Consider the following 27,763-nt stretch of genomic DNA (forward strand, 5'->3'; position numbering starts at 1 on the left):
TCTTCAAACAGATGTTTGTGACTCCTGCATGAGATGGATTTGATTCTCTGAAAACCCTCTTTGTGTAAGGCGCTCATCCATCTGTGGTGATCTGTGTTTCAGTACATCTTAATAAAGTAATCCCCCTCCCTCGTTTTTCTACCCCTAGGAATGCTCTTGTTCTTGCACTCTTCTCCTTTGTCATGCGGGGCACCCACACTATGATTTGTTTAGGTTTCAGATTTAGGGTTGACTGAGGCCATGACTCATCATTACTCTGAGATGACTTGTTTTAATTTCTCTGTGCTAAAGTAACAAAAAGATCTTTACTGAAAGATACTTGATGTAGGTTCAAGGATTCGGTGCCGTTTTAGTGCGCTTGTACTCATTTAAGTGTCAGCATATCATAATAAACAGATGCACATTTTCCATACATTTCATCATATTCTATCAGTAGATAACCACTTTGTTTCTTTGAATCCTATCTAACCCTATCTGCCTAGGTATGGCAAAGATATATACTCATAATCCAAATAAACCAGCAGTGTACCAGTGTGAAGTTTCATCCATCATCCAGGCGTTCCATTCATTAGACATTCATTTATTTTCCTTCTGACATATCGCCAGACTTTCAACCACTGACCATGATAACTGAAGCAGTGGCCAAAGGTTCCAGCTCCTCCCTTTGAAAAGCTGACCTGTTCTTTAAATGTTTAAAGAGCCTATTGCATCATCGGTCCTCGCCCACACATGCGTGTTTGAGTGAATCGGGGGGGATGCATGGGGGTGGGTGTTGTGATACATCATGTGTTTAAGCAGTGGAGGGGAGGCCCAGGTTGTCCGGGGTTAATGACTGGCCCTCTCTGTGGGCTGTGCTGGCTCTCGGAGAGGATAAGACTGGCGGTGTAGGGGCATCTGGAGCGCAGGGGTCACATCGCTCACATCAAAGGAGGCTGGGAGTCTAGGTCACTGTGTTTGGCCGTGGGGTGGTGGAGAGAGTGGAGGGGTAGTTGGAGGGATTGAGAAGAGGATCATGGGGAGTAAAAGAAATGAAGAGACAGAGGGATGGGCAGAGACAGTGCAAGATAAATGGGAGTGAAACCAAGAGACTGAGGGTCAAGTTATTGGGGGAAGGGAAATGGACAGTGCAGGGTTTGTCATTTTCAAATTTCCTGTAAACATTTCACTCATGTGTGGCCTGCTTTCAATAGCCTGCTCATCTTACTCTTTCACAAGTGAATGAAAATTGTGGGATTGTGGGATTTAACCGGAGATAAACAAGCTTAGAGTGCATGATACCATGAAACCGCAATGAAAAAATGAAATGAAACCACAAGACCATCCTCACCAGAAAAACAACCATATAGGTCGACTTTGCAAGCAAGTTACTATGACCGATATTTACGTTGATGGTTAGGCAGCAACCTCTTTGCGGCTGCAGTAATTATGATGGGTGTAAAGGAGGAAGTCAGGTGACGTATAAATAGCAGGATATGCATTTGGAGGATGCTGGGGTGGATGGATGGGTCAAACAAACACAGGACTTCAACATTGGCCCATTTTGAGTTACATAACGTACTTTCGTGCAGTAACATACTTATTTTAACCCATGAGCTTTTCCGAACCTAACCAAGTTTTGTTTGGTAAACTTAAGCAAACTGTGATCGTTTCACGACATTAACTATGTGACGACAAAGGTCGCCTCTTGCTGGTACTCTCCATCGGTAATATATGACATTTTAGGAGTCCTATTCAGTAGTTTTGGTATGAGGATTTGCTGAACTAGCTAACTGCTGTATGTAGAAAACCTGACAGCCTGATCATGAGTTTTGTAAGTTTGATGTGGAGATATTCTTGTTTGTCCCTCATGAGTGTGTTCTGTTACCCTGGCCTGGGGGAATAGGTTTGATGTATACATAGCTGCAAAACTGGACTTTGTATGAAATGTTGGCATTGTACGTTTCTGCAAACCGGGGGTACTTTAAATCTGAACGTGTCTTGTCATGTATCATATCAACACTTTCTACAATAGGTATCAAAGTGACATATAGTTACTGGTAAATGTACAAATTACTGGTAAATATACATGAGCTAAGTTACTCATCAGGAGCTGAAGCAGGAGGTGGAGGGGATTGGTGGTTGCGTGACAGTCAGTGAGACAACCGGCAAGCAAAAGACCACTGTTCGAGTCGTGTTTGCGATGACACAACTGGGAATTTTGAGGGAAAACATGATCTTTTTGAAACCTGGCAAGTAAATAAAAGTAAAGTTTGAATGTCATGAAATGTAAACTTTCAACATATCTGAATTTTGCAGATGCGCACGATGCAACATTTATTCTGGTGGTTGGGTAGCTTATTAAAAGACATGAAAGCCACAAAAAAAAAAAACATTTATGATAACAGAAAAATGGAAACAGAGTTTAGCAAGAACAGACAAAAACCCCACTTCTTTAATTTTTTTAATTTATTGCAGGTATTCTGTTATGTACATGTTTATTTACAAAGTTACCTATGTGTTTTAATCTTATTTTGATAGTTGTATAGTAATCTCCTGTTTTCTATATAAGTATGATTAGAAAATCCTATAAACAATAAAAAACAGGCTATAAAAAAAGAAATGGGACCATCTATCTTTGATACATGCAGAAGCAAGCTGATTTACATAGTTGAAAAATAAATACTATTGACAAATAGCATTCTATCAACTACAAGCATTTAAAAATTAGCCTTTGTCCACATGTAAAACATACCTCTAACATAAACTCACTTGTAGGGCGAAACTGACCTTTGCTTGCTTTGCGTGTATTGAGTAAATTTTGTTCTTGTTTTCAAATTTACATTCTATGTGGTGTCCAACTGCTATTTTTGATTTAGTTTGATTGTCAGAGAAGTGCCATTTTTGGGATTAATACAAAATAGCTAAGAGCACACACATTCACTGAGTACAGCATGAGGCTGCATGAAACACACAACAAACAAAGATAAGAAATCTCCATCTAACTCTGCAGCATTGTTAAATCAGAAAGAAGGCAAAGCATTTATTATGTTTAAGATGCAAAATCCTTTGTCAAACTATCTGAAATTGCAATGTAATACTGCAATGCTGTTTGTCTCTACATATCAAAACAAGTCAGACGTGGATGATCCAGTCACAGCAATTTCCCCCACGGGGAGCGTGTGATACAATCCAAATAAAATGCACATATGCACAACACAGAGACTGCAGGAGGGTTTTGCAACATGGCAGTGCTGAACAACAACCCATCTTTAAATATCAGGTAGACTCAGAGAAAATCCATTACTGTATACTTGCCAGCTAATTAACCAGTGTGTGAAGAGACGGGGCCAGAATGTGCAGCAGGGTGAAAATTTACTCAGATTTTTGAAACCCTGTTTTCTCTGATTTAAGAATCTTAAAATAATGGCATCTGAAAAATGAGATTGTACAAAGACATTTAGAGTTAAAACCACATTTGTTGCTTGTGCACGCAACATTAAGATCTGTGTGTTTTTCATTTGCCGTTGCTAGTGCCAGTTCATTTTAGCTGCTAATAAAAATAGTTATGGCATATCTTTTATTTTGATGCCAACATGAATAGTTGCAGTTTTCATTATTGCCCTTTCGTATGATTAATTTAGTGTAATTAAGATTTTTTTGTGGATTATAATACTGAAACAAAGGTTTTCATGTAATTTTGCACTGTTCATTTTAATGGCACATTCCCACTCATAAGCCCTCTACACACTTATGTCAATAGTTCCTCTACTTCCATGAACTCTTGCTATACTATTGTGCAAAAGTACCAAAAGCTGTAAATAAAAACTGATATGCGGTTTTGCGTGTGTGACAATAAGTTGCAAATGAGCATGCTTTAATGGTGTTTAGATCCTCAGTAATGCTTTAATTGCCGTATTAATGATGTTACCGCAAATCACAGTGACAGTTGACAGTGTTATCCATTTCTTCATTAAATATATTTTGAATATGCAGTTCATTGACCAAACTGCTGTGCTATTCTGACCTGAATTTAATCAGTTTCTTTAGTCAAACTGAAAATGATCAACACATGCCCTCTCAACTTAATGACAGTCACACGCCAACTGCTAATCTTTATGTAGCTGTGATCCAATAATTACAACCGTTAACAGTAACAGTTAAAGCTGCATGAGTGATTTTTTTGGCCACTTGGGGGCAGAAGAAGGCCACACGCAAGGTGACAAACCCACAGCCCTGACATATTATCACCTTATAAAGTTGTAGTGTGAGCAACCCATTGCCTAATTACATCCAGTATACACAGAGAGACATTTACATTCATTAGATGTTGCGTTTCTGGCCACATGATGACTTGAGGTCTAATATTCACTTGTATATTCACCAGTAATTTGATTCGCTGTTAGTGATATTGAATGTCTGCAGTGGAGCTTTATGTTCTGACTAGTCTTGCATAGCCACACCTATCTCCGCAGCGCTGTGTCAGCACTGAAGAAAGGTCAGGCTGCACCTATTATCATTCTGCTGAAGGGGGGAAAAATGCTCTGGCTTGCTTGTATTTCAAACCAATCACAATCGTCTTGGGTGGCGCAAAGCCCGGGATGCAGCGACATCGTCCCTGCAAAGTAGTATTGGGGAGGGGGGCTTGTTTCGGTGGAACATTTTCATGTGGAGAGGCGTGCCGTGGCATTAAAATGTCCCCGCAAAAGCATTTTCAGGACGTAGAGGACTAGCCTGGAGGTCGTGCTGTTGTTTCCCATAGTGAACGGTAACACGCAGAAGGGGAGGAGGGTGCTGCCTGAAATATGCAGCCAATGGCAGGCTTATACCTGCCGTCTACATCCGGTGAGTCAGACTAGGTCCCGACAGTCCATTTGGTTTTCTTATCATGGCTCACATACTTCCTGCTTCACTTTGCTGCCTGCAGTCTTCTTCCATACTGGAAGAAGAAGGCAATATGTTGTGTCGTGTTTGTTTTTTGTTTGGTGGAATGTCCACCTCCAACAGTAACCTGTATGTGTCAATCTAAACTCAACCAGCAATAAAGGCAGATACATTTTCATCAATTGTATAAATAGGCATCCTTGTATTAGTATGAAAGCACCTGAAATTTGATAGGAGAGCTGGGTGTGGACAGGTCAAATGACAGTGTGGGTGCTGACAAGATGTTGCCACATCTTGACTGGACTACACTGGAGTGCAGTGCACCCTGCAGACTGAGAGGTATAAAGTAGCTAATTTAGTCTTGGATCATGATGGCAAAAACTGGGAAAATAAGGTCAAGGTTAAAACCCAGCATTGTGTCAATGTCATTAGCTGCATTGTTGCACTTAGCTCACCTGTGACTGCTTGTAACACTGTTTACACAGTGTTACAAGTTACAGTGTAACACAGTTTGAAAGCTGAGGAAGGCCATCTGCCCCAAATGTATGCCTGAATAAACAATTTAATTGAAGTGCCGTCCTACTTGTGAGTCCTACTGTCATGTTTCTCATATTTGCATTGAGATTGAATGCTTGGTGTCTATATAAATGTACCCAGCAACAGAAAAAAAATCCCTCCTGACAGATTTAAGAGCAAGCAAATTCACCAGAGAGCCACAACAAAAGCTCCCATCTGCTCCTTCATTTTTAACTTATAGCAATTTGACTACAAAGTAAGTTGTTAGCTACAAAAACTTAAAAGCAAATGAGAACTCGGGTTAATGTGACAGAAGACAAACGTCCTTTTTTTTTTTTTTTTACACGAATTTGGGTCATAAATACAAAACGAGAGTTTTGTCCTTGTTAAAAATGGATGAAAACATATTCAGTTCAGTCGTCTCTGAAACATTGACAACCAAAAAACACAACCGCACAAGAACTCAGGGACTGCTGGCAAAGCATCTGAAGCATTTTTGTTCTTCTGTTCAGCCTCTGCATTTCCACCGTGTTCGCTTTCTCTGCACTTGAGCAGTCTTTGCGCATGTTCTGGTCCAGCTCCTTCTTGTTCATGCGTTTGATAATCGCTTATAAGTGCAGATGCTGTCACAACAAATTAAGTGTTAAGATGCTTGCTTTCCCCTCCCAACACCACCTTACAAATATCCACTTCTGTCAGAGAACCAACACTGATTTCAATAAAATGATCAGCAACACATCTTCTAAAAATATAAATATAAATTCATCTAAACCCTGCCTTATTTTGGTCCTGTTTTCCTGTTCTCCTTTTAATATCTTTATCTGTTGAGTGTGGAAAAAGCTCTTTTAGCTGTTCTCGTTCCACTCTGGCATGATGCTGACACTATGTACAGTATGGTACTGGTGTGGTGATAGCGTACGTGGTATGCCGTGCGTATAGAGGTACTCGTTTCCCTGTAGGCCAGCTGTTGGCGACTGGATCCCAGCCCCAGGGCTGCACTGGCGGCCCAGAGTTTGGTGGGCCATGGAGCTCTGGTACATGGCGGCGTGGTGGCCATCGCCCAGCTGCGGAGAGGCGTGGCCCCCGACCCCGCCGAGTCTGGACACCAGAGACCCCGAGGTGAAGTGAGCGGAGAAGTGCTGGTAGGGCAGCCGCTCCATCGGCTGCATGGTGGTGACAGAGCAACTCCCGTAGGGTGAAACGCTGGCCCAAGTGTTGCAGCTGATGTCCTCCAAACTAGGAACAGGCTCGGCGCCCTGCGAGGCGCTGGCATACATGCAGGCCTGCCGCTGGCTGGATTCACTGCGGTAGGGCCCGCCGGCCAGGCCGAGGCTCTGGGCGTAGCCAACAGGACGGTAGTAATGGTCCTCCTCACTGGATGAGCTCTCCAGATAGGCCTTCTTATAGCTGTGCTCACCTGAGTGACAGTCGTCCTCCACTGCAGGTGGAGTTAAAGAACAGCATTACTCAAGCGTTATCTTCAAGTTAGACAAAGTAAAACCTTTCTGGAATAATGCAACATTATCTTTTAATTCTGTTTATTCACTGACACCAAAACGAATTATTATTCTCCACTATTCTACTATTAATTAAATGCTGAGCACAAAAAACAACAAAGCATTAATAATTAAACAGAGTTGGCTTGCAAAGGCGTTAACATCACGGATATGAATACTGAATGCTGTAAAGACATCATCATGTCATCTTACTACATCAGCATCTCCCATATTAGATAAAATCCCTCACGTGCCAACACCTTCTCGTTTAATCCTCTGTAGAGTTCAAATGGAAGCAGCGTCTCCTACCTTTCCTCTTGATGCAGTGGTACTCCTGGCCGTGCTCGTGAGGCAGGGGGTACGAGCCCGACTGAGGCAGCATGTCCTGCGAGGTGCTCGTGACCCCGTTCTCACACTGGGAGTACTGGGAGCTCAGGGTGCTCGGGGTGGCCATGCCCTGGACCTCCCCACTGAACGGACTCTGGCTGGAGCCCACCCTCTGGCGCACTGTACTGCGAGGCACGACTGGATACTCCTTGGTACTGTGTGCAGGCACACACACAAAAACACCCAGCAGCTGTTAGTAATTATCTGCAGTTGACCCACTAAAATATTTTGGTTTACGCCGCTATGAAGAGTTTATTCAGACAAACAATAATATTCATAGTTTAATTCTGTACAGTTTGATCCATTGTGAACTCAACAACATTCACCATCAGTGAATCACACCCACTTAGGACACCCAGAGAGACACTCCTGATGGGAAAACCCTTTCCAGTGAAAATGCCAGCATGTATTTCACTCCTATTAATCCACAGGATCCGTCAATAGATCATTTTGCTACTTTTGGTTCTTTGATTTCAGGGATCGCCTCAGTTGAAACAGTGACCTGGTTTTGCAATAAGCTCTCCCTTCAAAAATGTAACCAAGAGCAGACGCGCATAGCTTACTGTACTCAGGCAGGATTGGACAATGGCAAGTAAGATTGATGTCGTGGTTTGGACTCTCACCATCCTCTATGCATTTGCAGAGTTTTGATTGGTGAAATGCATTTCACTCAAAATGTCGTATTAAATTGTGGCACGCACCTACTTAAAGTAACTTAACGTGTGTCTGATACAATCAAGTGTGCAATTTTTAAAATCTAGTTGAGAAGTACAGAAAGCTGCCGCTGACTTCCAGGGATTGTCCTCTGCAGTATAAATCCTGACGTTAATCTGAAATGCTTAATTATGAAGAACTTTATTCTGTGGCTCAGACTAAAGGTTATGGGAAGGAGGTAGGATTTTAGCACCTTGTGGAAAAGCCAAACAGATTTTCCAGGGTTTTTTTTTTGTGTGTGTGTTTTGGGATTTCTACATTTGACTGCACACAACGCCTGTGTCAGCTGCCCAAAGGGGGGCGGGTGGGCTTTGAGTTTCAAAACCAGATTTTCTCCTTTGAAAATGTGTTTTCTACGTAGCATGGACGCATGCTACATCCCTCATCTGGTCTGAATAATAGAGAGGGAGAGCAATGTGGTCGTGTTCTGCCTTGGCTGCCGGACCAAGCGATACCACCAGCTCAAGGGAAATGCATGTACACACACACACACACACACACACACACACACACGCAGCAGACACAAAAGCAGTTGGAACATCCTGGTAGAAAGAGCTGTATGGAGAGGAGATGTTGCAGTCATGTTTCAGAGGTTCTGCCAGATCAGCCATAAAAGTCTTCAGCATGAAAACTGGCCGAGGATCAAGAGCTACACTTACATCACTGAGAATAACACTCACTGAAAATAACACTCATAGCTGGCTTGCATTTGGATGATTGAAGGATTAAAGTGGGGCTTGTTAAGTGACAGCACGACCAGGATGTCAGAAATCCATGCAACATTTATCGACTCATTTGACATCATTCAGTTTGTGTCAGTGTTTCCACGTATCAGGGCCCGGGGTCAATGAAGGAAACCGATAGAGACCCAAAGGCTAATTTTAAAAACTTCTCCTGTAGCTACCTTTGCATTCTGGACATCCGGTGCAGTTCCATGTCATCACTCCCACGAAAGCCTTTTGCGAATGGATTGTTCTCAATCTTCAGCTGCGTTATCTAGAACAGCAAAAACACTTAATTAGTAACATACTGTGCAATAAAAAACATTTGTTGCGCTGGCCGTGCCGCTTCATTATAAGATCAAGTATTTTAAAAAAAAATAATTTATGGGCCCAAATTAATGTCAGCACACATGTGCACCTGCATTTTTTTTGGGCCCAAATATAGCAGTTATTTAAATAGGACTTTGTAGAAAATGCAGCATTCCAGTACCTGCAGTGATGACAGTATTACAACATGTTTTTGGAGAACCGGGTTTTGAAGGTTTTTTTTTTTTTTTTTTGGATGCATCTGACTGCTCACAAGTTACCCAAGAGAATGAAATAATAGATCGCATTTCCAGAAGCCTAGGATGCTTTTAGTGATCCAAAGCTAAACAGTTCAATAAAAACATGCCTCACTAAGATATATTATCATTGGATAATTTATAATGTGACATTTGATGGCCTCTTGCTGAACAGATAGTTGGCACATCGCTCGACAGATGCAAATCATGTGATTTATTGTGTGACTTTATGTTTTGGTAAAAATGTCTCTGTGAATATCAGACACAATAAATGCAGAGAACCACCCCGAAAATAGTAAATTAATCCCGAAGAGGTTGTGCACAATCCAGGGCTATCCCTCTCGTGAGGAGTGGTTTCTGGCAGGTAATTAGTTGGCAGCTCTTGTGTGCTTCCAGCTTTCTGACAAGACTGGAGGTTTGTCTGCACGCTGGCTGACACTTTAACCAAACCTTGTAAAATCTCTCGTGTGACACTTCGCTAGCTTCTTGTTAATACACGCAGGCTGGCAGAGCATTTACAGGCCCACGTATATTGTTTCATGGTGTTTTTTTTTTTTTTTTTTAAGTTTGAAATTAAAAGTTCAGAGTCCTGCTGAACTCTTGTTACCCTCTGCGGGCGTTCCAAGAAGGAATACAGCTAGACAAATAATTACCCGTTCCACAGTGATAGCCTGAGTTCAGTTTACAGAGAAAGAAAATAATATATTTTACAAAGCAAATGGGAGTTCTCCTACTGACTGTACTCAGAAGATGGAAATAATCAGAGCAGAGAATATGAACACTGTTAAAAAATAATTTGGTAGCAGACTGGAGACAATTGTGCAGAATTCATTCACAACTTGATGATTGCACAGTTTTACTGTATCCAGTATGCTCATTAAAATAGCTGAGGCCTGTATTTCCAGATGCTTTGGGCTATTTTAGCTTAAATAAATGAAGTACTTGAAGTAAGATTTATTAAATAGAACTTAAGCTATTTCACTTTTTAACCTTGAGGAAAACATTATTTCAGACAACACAGTTTGGAGACATGTTTTAATTACGGCTGTGACAGGAAAGACTCGAAACCAGACACGTTGACCACTTTCATTAGCTGAGAGTCTAACAGGTGAATTGGACACATGCCTGCAGCGCGTATTGCTTTGGCAGATGTTAGGAGTGTTTGATTGGACAGTTGTGGTAAAGCGCCTGGAAATCAGAAATGCTTGTTTTTCCGCAGGTCTGGAAAGCCCCAATAATTAGCCCGGAGTTACGATCTCAGCCCCCAATAAGATGTTTGAAAATAATGAATGGTTTCTACAGCATGTCGGTCATTTGTGCTTCCTGTTCCCAGAAGCGCGGAGACGTCGGATTGGCTGCGGGGACATTACGAGCTTTCGCCCCTTTTCTCCCATATTCCCCAAACTGAAAACATATAGGCCTGCACGGCTAAATGACGTTAAACAGACGCTGTTTACACATATCTGTGCTCCCAAGATATTTTTTTTTCCCTCCCAGAAATTTGTGCAGGGTAAATAGTGAGTTTTATTTCTGCTTCTTTCCTCAAGTCTTAACACGCAAGTCGAGTCTAAAGTGATAAACAACCGTGAGGCTGCCTGGCCTGAAGAAATCAGATGATTTACCTCTCATTTAAGGCTGTTCAAGGCTACTTTTAACCTGTTGTATGAAAAAAGAAGAAGGAAATCTTCCAGGTTTTTCGGATTTATACGATCAAGGTAGCAACAACAGCCAAAGTGTTTTAAATTACTATTTATTAACGTTACAGAAAGCTCAACGAAAAAAAAAAATAAACTAGACATTTAAAACGATTACATATTGCATGAAATCCAATTTTCTATTATATTGCATTGTTTTTTAATCGACATTCCCGGTTTTTGTCAACTAAAAGTTTATTTTGCGCACCTGTAATCTATGCGAAAATGGCTATTTTAATAATTAAGCTGAGGCTGAGTTTTTCTGCCTTTGTGAAATCCAACATTTTAATTAAACAATTGGCTTGGTTGCATAGCGAAATATTAATCATTGAGATCAATGATAATGACCTGAACTTATTTATGTGATTATTAGTTGTATTATTATACGTTGTTTCTGCCGTTGTTTGGTCTCATAAGACGCCCTCACCCACCGAGGAGCTGGGAAAGTCGCGCCTGAGCTTTATCCGGTTTTATCTGCTGCTTGTCTCTGTCGACAAAGCGCTGCAGGCCTGTAACTTGGAAGAAGTCTCTTGAGGTCAGACGTCGTCTAGTCGGGAATCTGAAGTTTTCCCTCGTCTGTCAGTGGCTAAGTGTGATATCAGAGATTTTCAGCTGACAGTGAGGCTTTACTGAAGCCTCACGGAGAAGAATTTTCTCCCCTGCAATCAGCGGATCCACGAGTTCCGTAAAAATAGACAAAATTCAATAGGAGTCTTGCATGTTTTTTTTTTAAGGGCAAAAGAAAGACCTTTACACAATGTTGCATTTTAGCAAACTTTTCATTGTGCATATGTGTTTGTATTCCTGTTTGCCACGTTTAAAACGCTGTTAAAAAAGGAGTCGCCTCATAAAATAAGCCGTGAGTTCAAACTTGACCATTTACTATGTCACAGAATGCAATAAACAAGCAAAAAACAACAACAACAAACAAACAAGCAAAAAAAGTAAATAAGTAGCCCATGCAGGACTTACTTTATGGTTCTGATAGGACGTGACCGCAATGAAGGCTGTCTCGGGGAAGACGTGGGTGCAGAAGGCCGTGTTCTTGGAGCCGAAGCCGTTGTTTTCATCTGCCTTCACGATGTGGATGCGCGGCTGGTACTTGTGCATCGAGTTCAGGATGATCTGGAAGACAGAAAAAGTAGAGCCCAGCGTCAGATGCTTGATTGCATGTTATCACAGGAAAAGTCTGTTAAAGCACCCTTTAAAACTTGCAGAGGAGACAGAGTTTGGTTACGCACTCTAACATTAGGTTTTTTTTTGAGCTGTTTGGAGCGAAGAAAATCCCAAAAGTAAAGCAAATAGATGCAAAAAAAAAAACAAAAAACAAAAAAAAACACCAACAAAAAAACAAAAAACAAACAAACAAAAAAACAAATAAAAAAACCCTAACGTTACCCTATATTTTTGTTGATTTTTGCTCTAGACACGCTGGTTCAAATCCTATAGTATGTGAATTATTACCATTTTTCAATACCATTTTTCAGCATCGTATCATCCTAACATGCACCAAAATGTAACGCAAACACAAGTTCATTCATTGCAGAAAGGTGACAAATTCAGATTTTGGAAGGTGGAAAAAACACCAAAACAGATTTAATGCAACCTACTTCATTAACAGATCAAATTTAGCTCAGCTTTTTAAGTAAAGAACTGCATATCTCTACTTGTTTTTGGACATATTACTTGTTCGACTAAAAGTAAAACTTTTTTTTATTGCACTACAAAATCTAATGAACATTTTATTGCTTTCAGAAATATTTCAAATAAAATTGGGCCATGTGCACTCTGATTTTGTTTTTTGTAGAAGGCCTTCTCATATGAACCTTTCTCCTCATTTAAAGAAATGAAGGTCTGTCTAGTTTTATTCCAGACAAACAAACATAATGTGTAACTCCAAACTCATTATTTTATCTTTGCAGAGGGGTAATTCACTGTAATTATTACAGTCCTCTGTCCCAGTAGTAACACAGAGTATGAGCTGTCCCAGGAGAGTAAGAGGCTGACATAAGCTTGTCTTCTCTCGCTGCCTCTCTAGCCTGACTAACCTACTTTGTGCTAAGTGATGACTATGACCAGTGGCTAGCCTGGCGACATTAAGACGCGGTCCACACAGCTGAACTTGAGCCTTGAACTTCTCTTTTGAGGCCCTCTCATCAGTGGCTCTTAAGTCTAATTGTTTTGACGGACCAGGGAGTCACGTTCATCAGCCTGGAGGAAATCTAATGGGTTTTATCTTCATCAGATCCACTTGCATTTAAAGATTAAAAAACAGGGCTTTCCCCCCTCTCCTCTTAACTCCCCCCTCCTTTTTTCACCCACATACCCCCACCTTTCTGTCCCATCGGCATTCCCCCTATCTGTTATCTTAAAGGTTGTTTTTGTACCTGCCTTTCACTGCCAGCATGAGAAGAGACAAGGGTTCGCCCTGACCTCCAGTACCTGTGGGGGCATCCTGTAGCATTAAACAGGCATAACCTCAAGTTCTCAGAGCTGAGTGAACCACAGAGGTTTACACAGATGATACAATGGTCACCCATTATCAACTCCCTGTTGAACTTGATCTCATTTCATAGTGCGATTTGTCGATAGGAACTGGGTAAAAATGCTTTTCAACTGCCTGACGTGTGCAAGATGATTTAGTGGAAGCTGCTGACCCTGTGCAGAAAATATCAGCTGAGTGTATCACTTTGGTTAGATAAGCAGGCTATTGAGGAGTGGATGCCTTGCAGATGGAAACTCGGGTTTTGCATGTTTTACAATCTACCATAAATAAAGGTATTTGCAGGAAAGGGTTTTTGGAGCTGCATACTTGGACCTGAGTTGAGAACAGTTCTACCAAAAGTCTCAGGTTGAGAAAAATGAAATCCTGCTGCTGTATTCCATGGTAACTCTGTTTTAAGGTTCCATATTTTTCTGTGGGATTGTAGTGGTTCCTGTGCTGTGAAGTCATGTCACTGTGCAAATTTAAAGAAAATATTCGTAACCACATGTCTCAACTATCAAGTAGCCATTCCGCGGGGATTCATAAATGAGGCTTTAACGCTCTATGAAAGAGCTTTTCAAAACTTTTTGAATGCAGTGCCGAGAAAAAGTAGGTTAAACAAAACATTTTCCCATGCATGCATTCATCAATGGCTTACTTGAGGTCTGCAGAGATACGTCCAAGATCGGGACAAAACCACAACAGCAAGCCCATCAGTGCAAGCGCGTCACTCGCTGGATGGTTTTAGAAGCTAAACATGTCCGCCACTGTGGCATTATCCAAATTGCATGGAAATATCTAAACACACATTTCACCCTGGAAAATAACATGGTCCACTGACTGCGGGTTCCCAAAGTCCAGTATGTGTGTTAGTGGGGGTAGGGGTGTAGACCACCCACTGGGTCCCCAGCACACGCCTCGTCTCCCTGGTTTAGCCGCTGCCCTGCCTTGGATCCCTGTATCTCTATCCCCCCCAGCCTCTGGATGATAGTATTTAATGATAGTGAGGGATCACTTTGGGTCTCGAGCCGCTGCCCTTTGCTTTCAAGTTCCACCACATCAGAGAGTTTCCCCGAGCCTCGGGATTAGCAGGCTTTGTACACCATCATCTATTGCTCATCGCACACTGCCATTCAAATATAAACAGTGCGATCCTCACACTCCAGCCTCCTGGCCAAACATGTGTGGGAAGGCAGGGAGACGAGTGCAGGAGCAAATTGAGGGGGGAGATGAATAACGCTGAGGAATATTCCGGGAGTTGAGGGGGAGATCAAAGCAAAAATTGCAGCTCAGTATGAAACCTGAGACAAAAACAAATGATTTTTAGGAATTCAGATACAAGAACAGCACCAGTTTGTTTACGAAAATCTCTAACAATGAGACCAAAATAGCACCACTGTGCATGGTGCTACAATATAGTAGATACTGTAATACAAGTAAAAGTACTGCATGTTCAGTTTTACTTAAGAAGAGGTGTAGAAATATTAACAGCAAAAGTATAAGATATGCAGTAATTCTGTAGAACGGCCCATTCTAGTGTGTTGTGTTTTTGTATAGTACAGTATATACAGCACGAATGGATTATTATCATTGATGCATTCAGCAAGCAGCATTTTAATGTTGCAGATGGTCGAGTTGCAGTTGGACAGTTTAACTGAAAAAATGTGTCATATTTCATAAACTGATTGCATGTTTTCTTAGTAAACCTGCAAAGTAACTATACTGTTACTTCCCAATAAATGTGATGGATTAAAAATTATATTTGGAATGCGATGCAGTACAAGTGTAGAGTTGTGTAAAACACACAAGTACAAATAGCTCCAAAAGGTTTTTATGTACTGTAGCTGAGTAGAAGTACTTAGTTACTCTACAAAACTGCTATGGGATTTCTTAACATGCACGTTTATAAAGGTAAATACTATGAAACCATATTCAAAACATACATAGTAACAGCCTCTTTCTGCCAGAAAACATCAATAAAACTAAGTTGCAAAAAAGCAAAGACGCACACTACCACTCATACTTCAAAAATGTAATCCTGGCAGCGTTTTTCTGTGATCTTCCTTACAAAAAATATTTTTTATTTTAATATTTTAGGGCACACTGCTAACAGTCAGGCTCAGCTCCACTTCTTTCCTCTCACACTTCTTCACAGCAGTCCTGAGCTGGTGAGCTCGGCCCTGCTCCGTCCACTGACGTGTGTCTAATTACCAGACTTTTCTAGAGAAGAATAACTGCTCCGAGCCCATCTTAAATTGCTCCAATCTACATCAGCAACATCGCTCTCATGTCTCACTGCTAGTAATTATAAATCATCCAGCAGTTATTTCAACCAGCTGGACCAACAAGCTGATGGAATATGTTTCTGGCCAGCCACCAGCGTTTCATTTATGAATCCCAGGGTGCTGTCTCCCAGCATGAAAGAGGGCGAGCCAAGAACCACTGCAACCAATCAAAAATGTGCTTTAGCTCAGAATTTACAACGCCACTCACATTTCGACTGCGTTTCACTATAGGTGCCATGTGGACAGATAGTGGCTTGTGCGTGTAGGAATACATATGCAGTTCTTGCTTGGTCAATGTGAATGATGTCTGTGTTCAGTAGTCATGGTAATTGGAATAAATCAAACATTATCACTGGAACTTTATAACAAGACAACATGTCTCTTAGTGACATACATCTATGCAAAACAACCTAAATACAACTTATTCTTATCCCTGACTTCAGAGTTTAACTTTATTTACTCTTATTAACACCTCTAATCAACATTAGCAGAATGCTTTTAATCATTTCATCTTAAATCAAATTCTTCTTTTTTTCCTCAGTTTTTAATCCGCTTCAAAACGAAACAGCTTTTGATGTAGGCCTGTACCTTTTTGCCAACCTTTTGATTGTTTTTTTTCTTTAATGACTCGGCCTATTAGTGAGAAAACTAATTGTGTGACCGTTCTGTTTCTACAACGAGACATCTAATTTGGCCTCAGCGTGCCCATCAACTTAAATTTTATGATAACCTGCCGCCAACAGGCCCATTTGTTGATGAAGTAAGTGATGTTTGTGTTCTCTGTTTTGGGTAAGACAGGACTCACAAAAGCCTGGGGCCAGATAGAGAGTGTAGAATAATGAGGAGTTTAGGTTAGGAAATGGGTACCATAGTCCCTCACTGGTGAGGGGGGCAGTGGGTGGGGGTGCAATTGCCTCTTTCCGTTTTGCTAAAAAGTGCCCAACTGTTCCCCTATACTTTAGGAAAACAGACTTCCAGGAGGTCTACAACTTTAATGCATCTAGAGGGTGCTATAATAAACCTGGGCAAAGGAAAGGACGCTGGACCCAAACATGTTATTCTACTTAACCATCGACAATGGCAGAGAAAAAAGAGTCGAAATTCAATAGATTTTCTGTGTGAAGAATCAGCACTGGAGCTTTTCTCCAAACGTCAAGGAGACTCCCATCAGAACATGACATTGTTTTCATTTTGAGAACCAGAGCATTGCACTGTGAGGAGAAATTTTCACATTTATAGTATTTAAAATATAAATTCTTTTCATGAACGCATTCATTCATGTATTTCTCCAAGACAAAAAAAGTAATGTGCTGCAAAGTTGCCCCCCTGTTTTTGTTTTTTAAAAGGACATCTGGCATTGTTTGAATTGAAATTCTTTTTATTTATTTATTTTTGCAGAATATCCAATATCCTCTCCTTTTAACTTATCTGTCAGGGTTTTAATTGCGTTTGCAATGAAGGATTGAGCACAAGAATACATTAAAGAAGACTGTCAGTACATTGTTTTTATGCAATTAAGACACAGCGTTTTCCTAACATTAACATTCAATAATTCATGATATTTTCACTGAAAGTTTAGAAGGATCACAAACTGTTTAACTGTTTAAATACTCTGAGCAAAAATCTACATTCTGTCTTAGGCCATGTGCATTGCAAAGAGAAATTCTTTGCATTCATTTTTTGTATCACAAAAAAATTGAAAAATATTTGGAAAAACTTGAGGGAGCTAAAAATGAAAGCTAAAAAGTTGTGACTAAAGTGAAAAATACCACTGAACAGTTTCTCTAATTTTAGCACAGAACTTCACAGCAACAACCAAGACTTCTCAAGGTCAGTGAGTTTGTGGGTCCTGAAGCTGGAGAAGTGGAGGAGTGAGTGAAATTAAATTCAAAAGTGAATTTAAAAACAGACAACAATCAGTGTTAATGGTGCTTCAGCATACAAGTCACTGTTTTACAAGGGTGGAGGGACTGTGGTGTGTTTTTTCTTGAAGAAAAAAAAACCTTTTAAAGTCTAAGGTGCAATATTCGTGTGAATAAGTACAGGTTTAATCAATTCAAATATAAGTCAACAATACAGAAACATTTAAAATAACCAGAAAACTTTTTTCGACTTTTAAAAATGTCTCTAGATAATAATAATAATAATAATAATAATAATAATAATAATAATAATAGTAATAATAATAATAGTAATAATAGTAATAGTAGTAATAATAATAGTAATAATAGTAATAGTAGTAATAATAATAATAATAATAGTAATAATAATAATAATAGATTTTGTGTTCATTCTGAGGAAAGAGTCGCACCCTGTACCATTTTGTTTGGTATTTTCAGATTCAGCTCTGTGTGACTCTTGACACAACTGATTTTGTCCAATTCATTTGGGTGATTTTCATACAAATACAAACGAAAATTTTGAAATCAAACGAGGAAAACAATCCTTAATCATGTATCATCTGTGGAAAACACCACTTGCGCTGTAAAAGGTGATAACGTGGCCTGCAGGCGAGTAGAAAGGCCGCGTCTCACTAACCATCCTCCCCGGTAGTGTGCCACCGAGCAACACAACAAAGCCCAACAGGACAAAAATCAGTGTCCTGGACTTTGATCAGAGCAGCAGCAGCCACAGACAGACAGAAAAGGGGTTAAATAGTATAGATGATAGGCCTAGGCACCTACGTGTCCGAACGGGTCCAGGTGGTTGTTGGTCAGCTTCAGCTTCTGGAAGGAGACGAGCTGCCTCATCCAGTGCGCCCCCGTGGCCGGAGAATCCGGGTGAACGTAGAGCCTGCCTGGCATGGCGGGCTCAGCCTTCCCGGTCACAGACCTGAATTACAGCAACAGAGGCACACTGTAACACCTTGGACTGACACCCATATGCCATGAGCGTGCGCTTAAACGAAAACCAACTTGGTGTAAAGCATTTCCCCATCTGTGGGCTATTATTTCATTAGCAGAATTTAGAAATTACGCACAGGGATATCTGGATTCAAGGCAATTTATTTAAAATGAAATCCAAAATAAAATTAAATAAATAAATATGAGAAACAAAAAACGAGAATTGGCAGGACACTGGTTCTAACCTGTGTGAGTCTGTTAAAAAATGTGCTTCATTAAGAATCTCAGTTGGTCATCCTGCACATTTACGCGCTTGCCTTAAAGGCCCGGGCCACCAGGATGTATACTTTGGGAATTAGTTTTGGATTGTAAGAGGTCAGATTAGAGCTGGTAGACATTGTTTTCCAACATCGTTAGATCAAGAGGATAATTAGTTCCAGGGCATGCCTTGGACAGGTCATTATCGGCAGTATTGGCATGTGATTATCCTCTTTGAGTATCCCCTCATTGAAAGCCGCTGACCCAAACAAGGCATTCCTAACCGAGGATAGAGAGATCGACATGACACTAAACAAATAGCCATGTTTGTGCCCTGTATGTGAAAGACGGCCTTGTTGCAGTGCACGCATAGGCTGGTTGGTGTAGCTATAGGAAAAGTCATCTACATTCATTCAACACCGAAAAGGCAGCTCAAACATGTCTCCCCACTGACTGCATTTCTTGGCAAGCGTCTGCAAACACGCAGTTCATAATTCTCTTGGAATTAATATGTTCACTTCCGATTCTCGTCCATCAGGGCAACAATGTAAAATTTCCTGCCGGAGTAAACTCCAGAGAGAGAAGCTGCGACCCCCAACACAATGACCCCTGTTATTGTGAAATGTCCTGCGCGTAAAATGAAAGAAGGTTTATTTCTATCGAGAAAAGTCCTTAAAATTAGTTTTTTTCCTTTGTTGCAGTTTACATACCATTTATTATCAGCGAATTTGTATCGATGATCGTCCGCAGGAACGACGTCCATCAGGAGAATGTATTTAGTTTTGGGGTTTAATCCCGTGACCTTCACTTTGAAGCTGGGGAACATTCGCCTGTAAAGGAAAAACAGACAGTGTTTATAGCGCTATATGGTATTTATGTCAAACTGTGGAAAAAGAAGGCTACTGCATCCAGGCAGAAATAGACTGTGGTGTGTTTTCATGAGTTTCTGCTCTGTAGAAGAAATTACGAAAATTCACAACCCAGTTTTAGCCAAACGGGTACAAGCGTCCCTCCTAGAAAATCGAGAATAAAGAGGATCGTAAAGAATAAAGCTCAACCTGCTCGTTTTTTTTTTAATCACTCCAGTGTGCAAATGAATCATAACGCGTGCAGTCAGCTCACGTGGGGTGGCTTGAAACGTCAAATAAATGGTTTTGTTTAGTTTGGAGAGGTGAAGACTATTTTCGGGACAGGGCGTTGGGTCTGAGAGAGACCTGCGCATTAGAAAAAGCGTCTCACTCCAGGCCAGAATTTAGCAGGATCCGCTGAGTAAATCATTGGGATATTTGCTAGCTGTCAAACTGGAGAAAAGCACATAATTTAGTGGGGCTAAGCAGTCTCGCGAGTCGAAGGGAAGGGCTGTGGACGAGGAGGGGGGGACGCTGCGTAATATCTCTTCACGCCAAAAACAGTGAGTGAAATGACTGACGGGAATATAATGGAGACTTTATGCAGCTGTGAGAAAACAACTGCCTTCTGCCCGCGCTGGAGAGCACAATGAAATGTAGCTGTGTCCAACTATGAATATTAATCATGCGTAACACCCGCATCCGAGCCACCGTGAGCGGACACCCGGCGCTCATCATGCATATATGCAAGTTCACACTCCGCCGAAGGGCGCTGTATTTTGACTGGATTCAGTCTGAGGGCAGCCGTGACACATGTGCAGTCCCTGCGTAACGTGTTGCTGCACAATTGTTGCACGCAAGCAAGCGTCTGCGTACAATCACGTACACGCGCACAGACAGCAGATGCAGAGGAAATATTGCAAACGGCAGAGCCCGTGCTCCTAAAATGATCTTATATCTCTGAGTTTAAAGAGGTGTCCAGTAAAGCAGACTCGGACTCAGCAGGAGGACGGCTCCGTGCATCTGCTCCTCTCAGGCGGATTGGTCCATGCTATTGCATTTCCCAACAGGGCCACCCAGGCTAAAATGTAGGCTACGCACTCGCGGTGCTGCAGAGCGCTGAAGCGTCCACCAGATGCTCGCCGTGTTTATTTCCAAATCTCCATGAAAGAAAAAAAAAATCCAGCCTAAGTTAAAGTCGACACCATAATTCTAGGCCTTGATAAGCTTCATATAGTAGCCTATGATTGGGTTGTAAGGAGCCTTATCAGCGAGCAGCCGTGCAGTCAATAATAATGCTAAATATTTTTTGAAGTTCGTCCTCTTACCTTCCGGCTTTGGTGATGATCATCTCCGTTCCCACCTCGTGAAACTTTGTCCAGAGTTCCCTCTCGTGCAGGTAGACTTTGATTCCCTCCATTCCCTTCAAAAGAAAGCATCTCAGTGCTCATATAGTGCGCACAGCATTGCTGTAACAGACCTTGCTTCAGTTTTACGCAGAAGGTGTCAGGCGCACGACTTTGAGGCCTTGTGAGCTGAACAGCCTGTTGTCAGAAAGCATCTGCCGAAGGAGGAGGCTGTAAATGCCGCTGCTTTGAAATAAGGATTTAAAATTTCAAGAAAGCCGTTGTGCATGTAAGTCAAAAGAGTAAAACACGAAGGGCTTGTAGTGACAGTGTGACTCTTGTGTGACCACTTATTTTAACATGTGGATGCACAACCTGTTGGGCCTTTAGCATACACAATTAAACCACATGAATAATAAGGCCAGAATTCATGTTTGACGTTAACACATCCTGCTACAGAATTCATCAGTCTCATAGTCATAAAAGTCATAAACTCTAGTCTAAAAACAGGTCGCTTTGAAACTTCCCTGGTGGTGTTTAACTTCTCCATAATAAATAAAACAGGAATTATGAAGTCAGTTTCTTTGAGCAATGCAGCAGGACAAAGAACACAGACTAAATATCTGATCCAACAAGTTCTACTTTTAGATTAAAAATATACTATGGACGAAGTAAAATTAGTAGAATTACTCCATTCCACTGGCAGACATTTTCTGCAAGATTTCGTGCATATTTATCACTGAAAACGACAACACTTGTTCAGACGATGATGCAAATATATACATTTTTGTTTTGTTTTACAGTGGATGTGACCCCAGAAGTCGGTGGAAGCAGCCTCGGCTCACAGCCTGACGCGCTGACAGTGAGGCCTACAGACTGAGCGGTACTGACCTGTTGAATGTAAGTCGTCTGTGACGATGGGGATTTGCTTGAGGTCCCGTTCTGTTTCTCTGATTTATTATCGCTCGGTAATTCCCTTGAATCCGAGCCACCGGGCGAGTTTTGAAGGCCAAAAGTCTCCTCTTGGTCCGCCATGACCGCAGCTCCGAAAACTCCAGTCCCAGCTGCAAGACCCAAACAGAGATGTGAGTGTGCGGGACCGGACCTCCCTCTTAGCACTGTTACAGCCTGATCTGAATAAGTTTGTACATGCAGGCAGACGCAGATTGACTTTATTTTGTCACTGCATGTGACCACGGAGTGAGCAGCAATTTTCTGAGGTGCAGTGTGCAGTACAGGCTAATAAGTACAGATCAGGGATCAGCATTAAAAATCCAAAAAAGCGCTATAAATCAAGCATATTTACATATCAAGTTGATTTAAAAGTGAAGCATTTCAGAGTGACAGTATGACAAATTGAACTTGTTATACTGTTAGAAGAAGCTAAAAGTTCGGTTGCTTATGTCACAAATGTTTTTTAGGCTGTTAACAAATGCATTTAAATAAAAAAAAACGAATTGCGTAATCTAGAGTTTTATTTTTAGAAGTGCAATGACTGACTTATTTTGGAAGAACTAGGCTGCACACTGAAGCAGCCCTGGGACCCCTCTCTTCTAGGAAACACTAGTTCATATCCATGTTCCCCAAACAAAAGCCACCAGCTTTATTGTTGCATCGCCACATGGTGATGTCCAGAGCACAATGAAGTGACGCTAAAAAACCCTCCTCTACACCAGGATGGTTACAGCAGCGACTCCTGCAACGCAAGGTCGCCTTTACTGCGGTGTGAAGAACCGCTGCGAAATGCAACAACAACCAATACGCACGTAGCCGGATCAGAGTGGGAACAGCTTACCTAAAAACAAAAAACAAAACAAAAACACGTCGGAGGCTGTAGCTGGACTCGGCGGTGGCACAGCAGACGCCGCCTCGTCTTTGAAATGTTCAATGCCCCGTCCAAATTCAGTTAATCCAGGCGTTTTTGCTCGATGGAGCCGCACGGAATCTCCATGAATCCGTCTCCTCCCTCCTCTCTCTCTCCCTTTCTCTCTCTCTCTCTCTCTCTCTCTCTCTACCTTCCTATCTCCCTCTCTCTCTCTCTCTCTCCCTTCCTCTATTACTCTATCTCTCTCTCCCTCCTTCTCTCTCTCTCTCCCACACACACACACACACACACACACACAGTGAGTCCAGATTTTCTACAAACGGAGCCGCGAAACGTGGAGATCCTCGCGTAGCTCGGTGACAGCTACTCGGCGCTACTCGGTGCCTCGCTGCGCATTTTCCAACCGAATACCGTTTTGTGAGCCGACCCTGCTGATAGCACCCAGCAGTAAGCTGCAGTCGAGTCCCAGAGGAGCAGGTCCGTCACCTCCTTCTTCCCTCCTCTCTCTCCCAGTCTCAAGCCTTGTCAAGTCCTCTCTCTCTCCCTCTCTCTCTCTCGCGCGCTCCCTCTCCAGCCTTCCAGTGCGCATCAATGACCAACCGTGCGAAGCGGAAGCAGAGTCTGCGACGTAGATCAGGGGTTGGGGCGGGTGGGGGTGCGTAGATGGTGGAGCAATGTGTGCAGGAATAGCATTGGTTTATGCCCTAAATAATAATTCCTCCCAGCCCCCCACCCCAGTTTCTGCTCTAAACCTCGCCATAATCCCAGTCTGGTAGATGGAATCCATTTGATATTTGCTGCTTCATGCGCCATTACGCGCACCTCCTCTCCTCCAGTCATAGCCTCCAGACAATGTGGACATCAAGTTTATTCAGCCTAATTTAAGTTTGCAAGGAGCATCATCAGAGATTGTACGTCATCGTGTTGTCTCTGCTAATTAATCGACCATATGTTTTTTGTTTTTTGTTTTTTTTTTGCCTGTAGTTCTATTGGTGTCTGGGCAATTAACAACGCCAATTAACGGTCCGCTTGCTCAAGCAGTTTGTCTCTAAATGTTATGAATGAACCCTGCTATCCCCTAATTTCCCCCAGCCGAACGAGGTGCAAAACAGCTTCCACGACTGAGAGCAGGAGGCCAAAAAAGACGTAAATAGATCGGAATTGGATATATTTGTCCGCCCAGAAAAAAAAAAAAAAAAACAGAAACCTGGGCCAGTCAGCTCAGGCTATGTTTAGGCCTGTGGCTACACACAGGTCTGCTCACAGCGGGCCGTTTCAAAGGACACTGGACTTCAGATTCTGACATGGAAAGATCGCAACAAACGGCCAGATTTGTTTAAAAGGCATCAAATTGTATGGTGCCATGTCTTTTTCATTGATTAGCTGACTTTATAACGACAGAAAGACACTGAACTGCAAAAAGAGCTACGTTTCAATATTGCATGCAGCGTGATCAGAAAGTAAAATAAGAAGCTTTGACTTTGGATTGTTTGACATGTCGTTTCATCAGCGCTCTTCTTAAACTGTAATTTCACTGGATGGAGCGTGGCCAGTCACGTTCCCAAATGAAACGAGGAAAGCGCTGAAAACAAAGGATTTAGCGCAGCCTATAAGAAGATTATTTACATCTTGCGAAAGCTGCCACTTTTTGCAGTGTGCGCACTAAAATGTCTCATTTGCATTTCAGGTAGTTGTCTTTACGCAGGCGCCCACACAGTTCATTTCCCCATCATTCAGTGTGATACAGAGAGGCGCCATGAGTTGGATGTTTTTTTCATTAACAAGCTGTCAATATTTTCACGTCTTGAGTAGATACAACAGTTAAAATTCATTTTTGTGGGGGAAATTTTGTTGGAAAAATAAATATTATCAAGAAATTGAGAAAGAACCTTTAACTATATCGTGGCTTTTGTCCAACATTCTTGTGGAAAAGGTGGGAAAACTGCGCTTCGGCGCTAAAAATTGTAAACAGTTTCTCAGATTTTTGGATATGTGGAGAATTCCGTGTGAAGCCACACTTCAGTTTATTTTGCCTCTGATCATAAAAACAGATGTAAGCGTAAAGAGGTCCAAAGTTTGGGATATTTCGCTGAGTTTGTAAGGTAAAGGGAAATCCCCGACCCACCTCCCCTCTGCCACACACACACACACACACGCACGCACGCACGCACGCAGCTGCAGACACACTTCCGAATGGCATGCTTCTCCATTACTGTATCAACACAAATAACGAAGGCTTTGCGGCGCTTAGACGAGGCTGCTGAGGGCTGTGTTGTTCTGAAGTTGTTTTCACAGTTCACAGTGTAAATGTGAAGGAAAACCTACATTTCTATAAAGAGGAAAACAGAGAAACGATGAAAGACAAAAGAAGCTGTCACACCAAGAGTTTCCCCGGCAAACAATTAAAAAGAGCGTTAATAGAAATTAAAATGCAAAAACATTCAACATCAGACACGCGCTCTGCCTCCTGTTTTTCATCCTTCCGTTTTGCCATACACGAAAACCCATTTAGGAGAGATAAAGTGTATTCATTTACATGAGTTTTAGGTGGAAGAATACCATATAAAAAAAAAGTGCCAAACGCGAGAAAACCTCTGGCTTTCATAAAAGAAACAGAGTAGACTTCATCAGGGAAACTCCTCATTTAGGAGGAACGGACCACGTGGAAATTAATTGAAGGCCTAACGAGCAAGTAAAAGGAAGAATGAAACCCCGCCAGTAGCGGCGGTTCAACAAGCCGAAATGCCATGTTTTGATCATTTAAAACAGTTAAAGGCAACCCTCACGAGCAGATGACGTGGATGCAGAGGTGCAGCACGAGAGCTTGACTCAGACTATAATTAACTCGCAGCCTCCAAACAGACGCGCCACCGGTGCGTCAAGCGAGTTAAATCTGGGGGGAAAAAAGCTGCACAAAAGTTAGGGACATTAATAAAAAAAATAAATGCGTATCATTTTGGCTACCAGAACAAACAAAAGTGCCAATTCAGCCGGATATTAAAAGTGTGACACGCGATTTCATATAAATATCCATAATAATATCCACAATTATCTAAAATAATTTGTGGCCAAACGCGAATAAAGCGACATTCTGTTGCGCACGTTATTTGTCAGAAAATGCAATAAAGATCACGCGGAAAATCGCCTTCTTTATGCACGTAAACGCACACTGAGTTGCACCCCCGGAGACAAAATTAGAAAAGAAAGAACAAGAGCAATGCATGTTTAATTACACAAGTGGTCTCAAATAAATCTGCAGTGCAGGACGGGTTAAAGTTCACTGATGCAGCCGCTGTGCGCCAGTAATGTCTGAGTGACCAGCCACGACACGAGAACTTTCCTCCACAGAGAAAAGCACATTAAACACAATGCAAATGTAAAATAAGCCGTTCAAGTAAAGGGTAAACAGTTTGAAACTAAATACCTATCTGATATCACTCGTTTTAAATCACACAAAACATCATCTATAATCAACGCGTCAGTTAGAACTGAGCAGATACAAAAAGGAACAACTTTACAGTATTTGCATATCATAAACGAGTTTGTTAAAATGCCTCATTGCGAGATCACACGCTAAGGGCCAATTTAAAAGCATGTAAATAACTAAACAAATGAGCTCTAATGCTGCCAAATAAAACATGTGTGAATGTGAACTAAAGGTGCAGGTGAAATGCAATTTTCAAAAAGAGAAGATGAAACTATTGCCACACAAAGGACATCACATATATTTACTCCAATTAACACCAAATAGTTCTCATTTGCAGCCCCCTCACAAACTCTAGTAATTAAAGAAAATACATTGCAGCTAATAATGTGACTTGGTTAAAAAAAAAAAAAAGAGCAACATCCTGCAGTATTTTTAAGATATCACACCTACATGATGAGCTTAGAAAGAGAGACTGCAAACGTATAAATGTTTTGCCTCTTTTACTTCATCTGCATGAAGTGTGTTGGAAAGCAAAATGATACAAGTGATGAAAAAAGGGACAGAGGATGACTTTTTCTACATTTAAAAACAAACTGAGTCAAATCCTTTGTAGGGTAGAATAAAGTGAGCTTCTCAAAGGGCCTGTTCATGCGTACTGTAAAGTACATAAAACCTGTCCTCGCCTTAAAAAAAAATCAATCTCAACATATTGCACGACCATGCTGCCTAATTAGTATTTACTCTGAAGCATAAAATCTAAATGCAGCCTGGAAGACACACAATGCATCAGCCACAGAGGTCAGTAAGCAACAGTATACTGACCAGTGGCATCTAAACGGCCTTACCACGGCTCTTGTTATTGACTGTAAATCTGCAGCATTAAAATCAAGCCACTGGATGCAAACAGGGTCAAAAATAATCACCGGTGACCAAGCAAGCTGTGAGACACGAACAGTTCCTGTAGCAGAACTACAAATCCCACTCATCCAATGACATGGTGCCAAGAAATTAGTAATATGTTAAAAAAGATGTATGAAAATTGAGTGCCGTAGTCCAAGAAAACAGCCATATAGGAGCAGTGTTTTTGTGAATTGCATGCTGCAAAATTGTGTGTGCAAGTGCAACATGCGACACGTACACACACACACACACACACACACACACACACACATGCAGAGGGGTTAAACACATACTCCCTACCTCCTGGATGTCCAGCACTATTGAGTGTGTGGTCTGATGTTACCGCTTGTTTAGAGCCGCTTAAAGTCTGGTGAGACTTCAGCAGACAGGCAGGTGAAAGCGCTGGTGTGGCTAACCACCAGTCCAGCCAGGACTCCTGGATCAGGGAGGGGAGCCTGCCCAGATCCTCTGCACCAAAGACCCGCTTTGAGGTCTGTGGCTGAAAACCCATCCACAGTTCGGCTCTCAGGAGCTGAGCCAGAGAAGAGGGAAGAGGGAGAGAAGGAAAACAAAAGCTGCAGAATTGCATTTTTT

General features: G+C 41.7%; 1 protein-coding gene across 1 annotated transcript; it reads right to left on the bottom strand.

The window, feature by feature from the left end:
• Positions 1 to 6,221: 6,221 nt before the first annotated feature.
• Positions 6,222 to 22,052, bottom strand: tbx5a (T-box transcription factor 5a). The gene is made up of 8 exons (XM_041960417.1): positions 21,909 to 22,052; positions 21,000 to 21,094; positions 19,534 to 19,653; positions 18,407 to 18,554; positions 11,925 to 12,077; positions 8,878 to 8,969; positions 7,182 to 7,414; positions 6,222 to 6,814 (listed from the first exon to the last, which is right to left on the bottom strand). The coding sequence occupies exons 1-8, from the start codon at positions 22,050 to 22,052 to the stop codon at positions 6,222 to 6,224; spliced, it is 1,578 nt and encodes a 525-aa protein (XP_041816351.1).
• Between the last annotated feature and the right edge of the window lie 5,711 nt (positions 22,053 to 27,763).

This window comes from Chelmon rostratus, chromosome 19 (genome assembly GCF_017976325.1).
Source record: "Chelmon rostratus isolate fCheRos1 chromosome 19, fCheRos1.pri, whole genome shotgun sequence".
NCBI lineage: Eukaryota > Metazoa > Chordata > Actinopteri > Chaetodontiformes > Chaetodontidae > Chelmon > Chelmon rostratus.

Bases quoted from the DNA above. Each gene is read 5' to 3' on its own strand.
- tbx5a (XM_041960417.1), bottom strand. From the start codon at position 22,052: ATGGCGGACCAAGAGGAGACTTTTGGCCTTCAAAACTCGCCCGGTGGC. The intron at 21,095-21,908 runs GTCAGTACCGCT...TTTCTTTTGAAG, and splicing joins AGACGACTTACATTCAACAG to GGAATGGAGGGAATCAAAGT. The intron at 8,970-11,924 runs GTAAGTCCTGCA...TTGCTGTTCTAG, and splicing joins CGTCCTATCAGAACCATAAA to ATAACGCAGCTGAAGATTGA.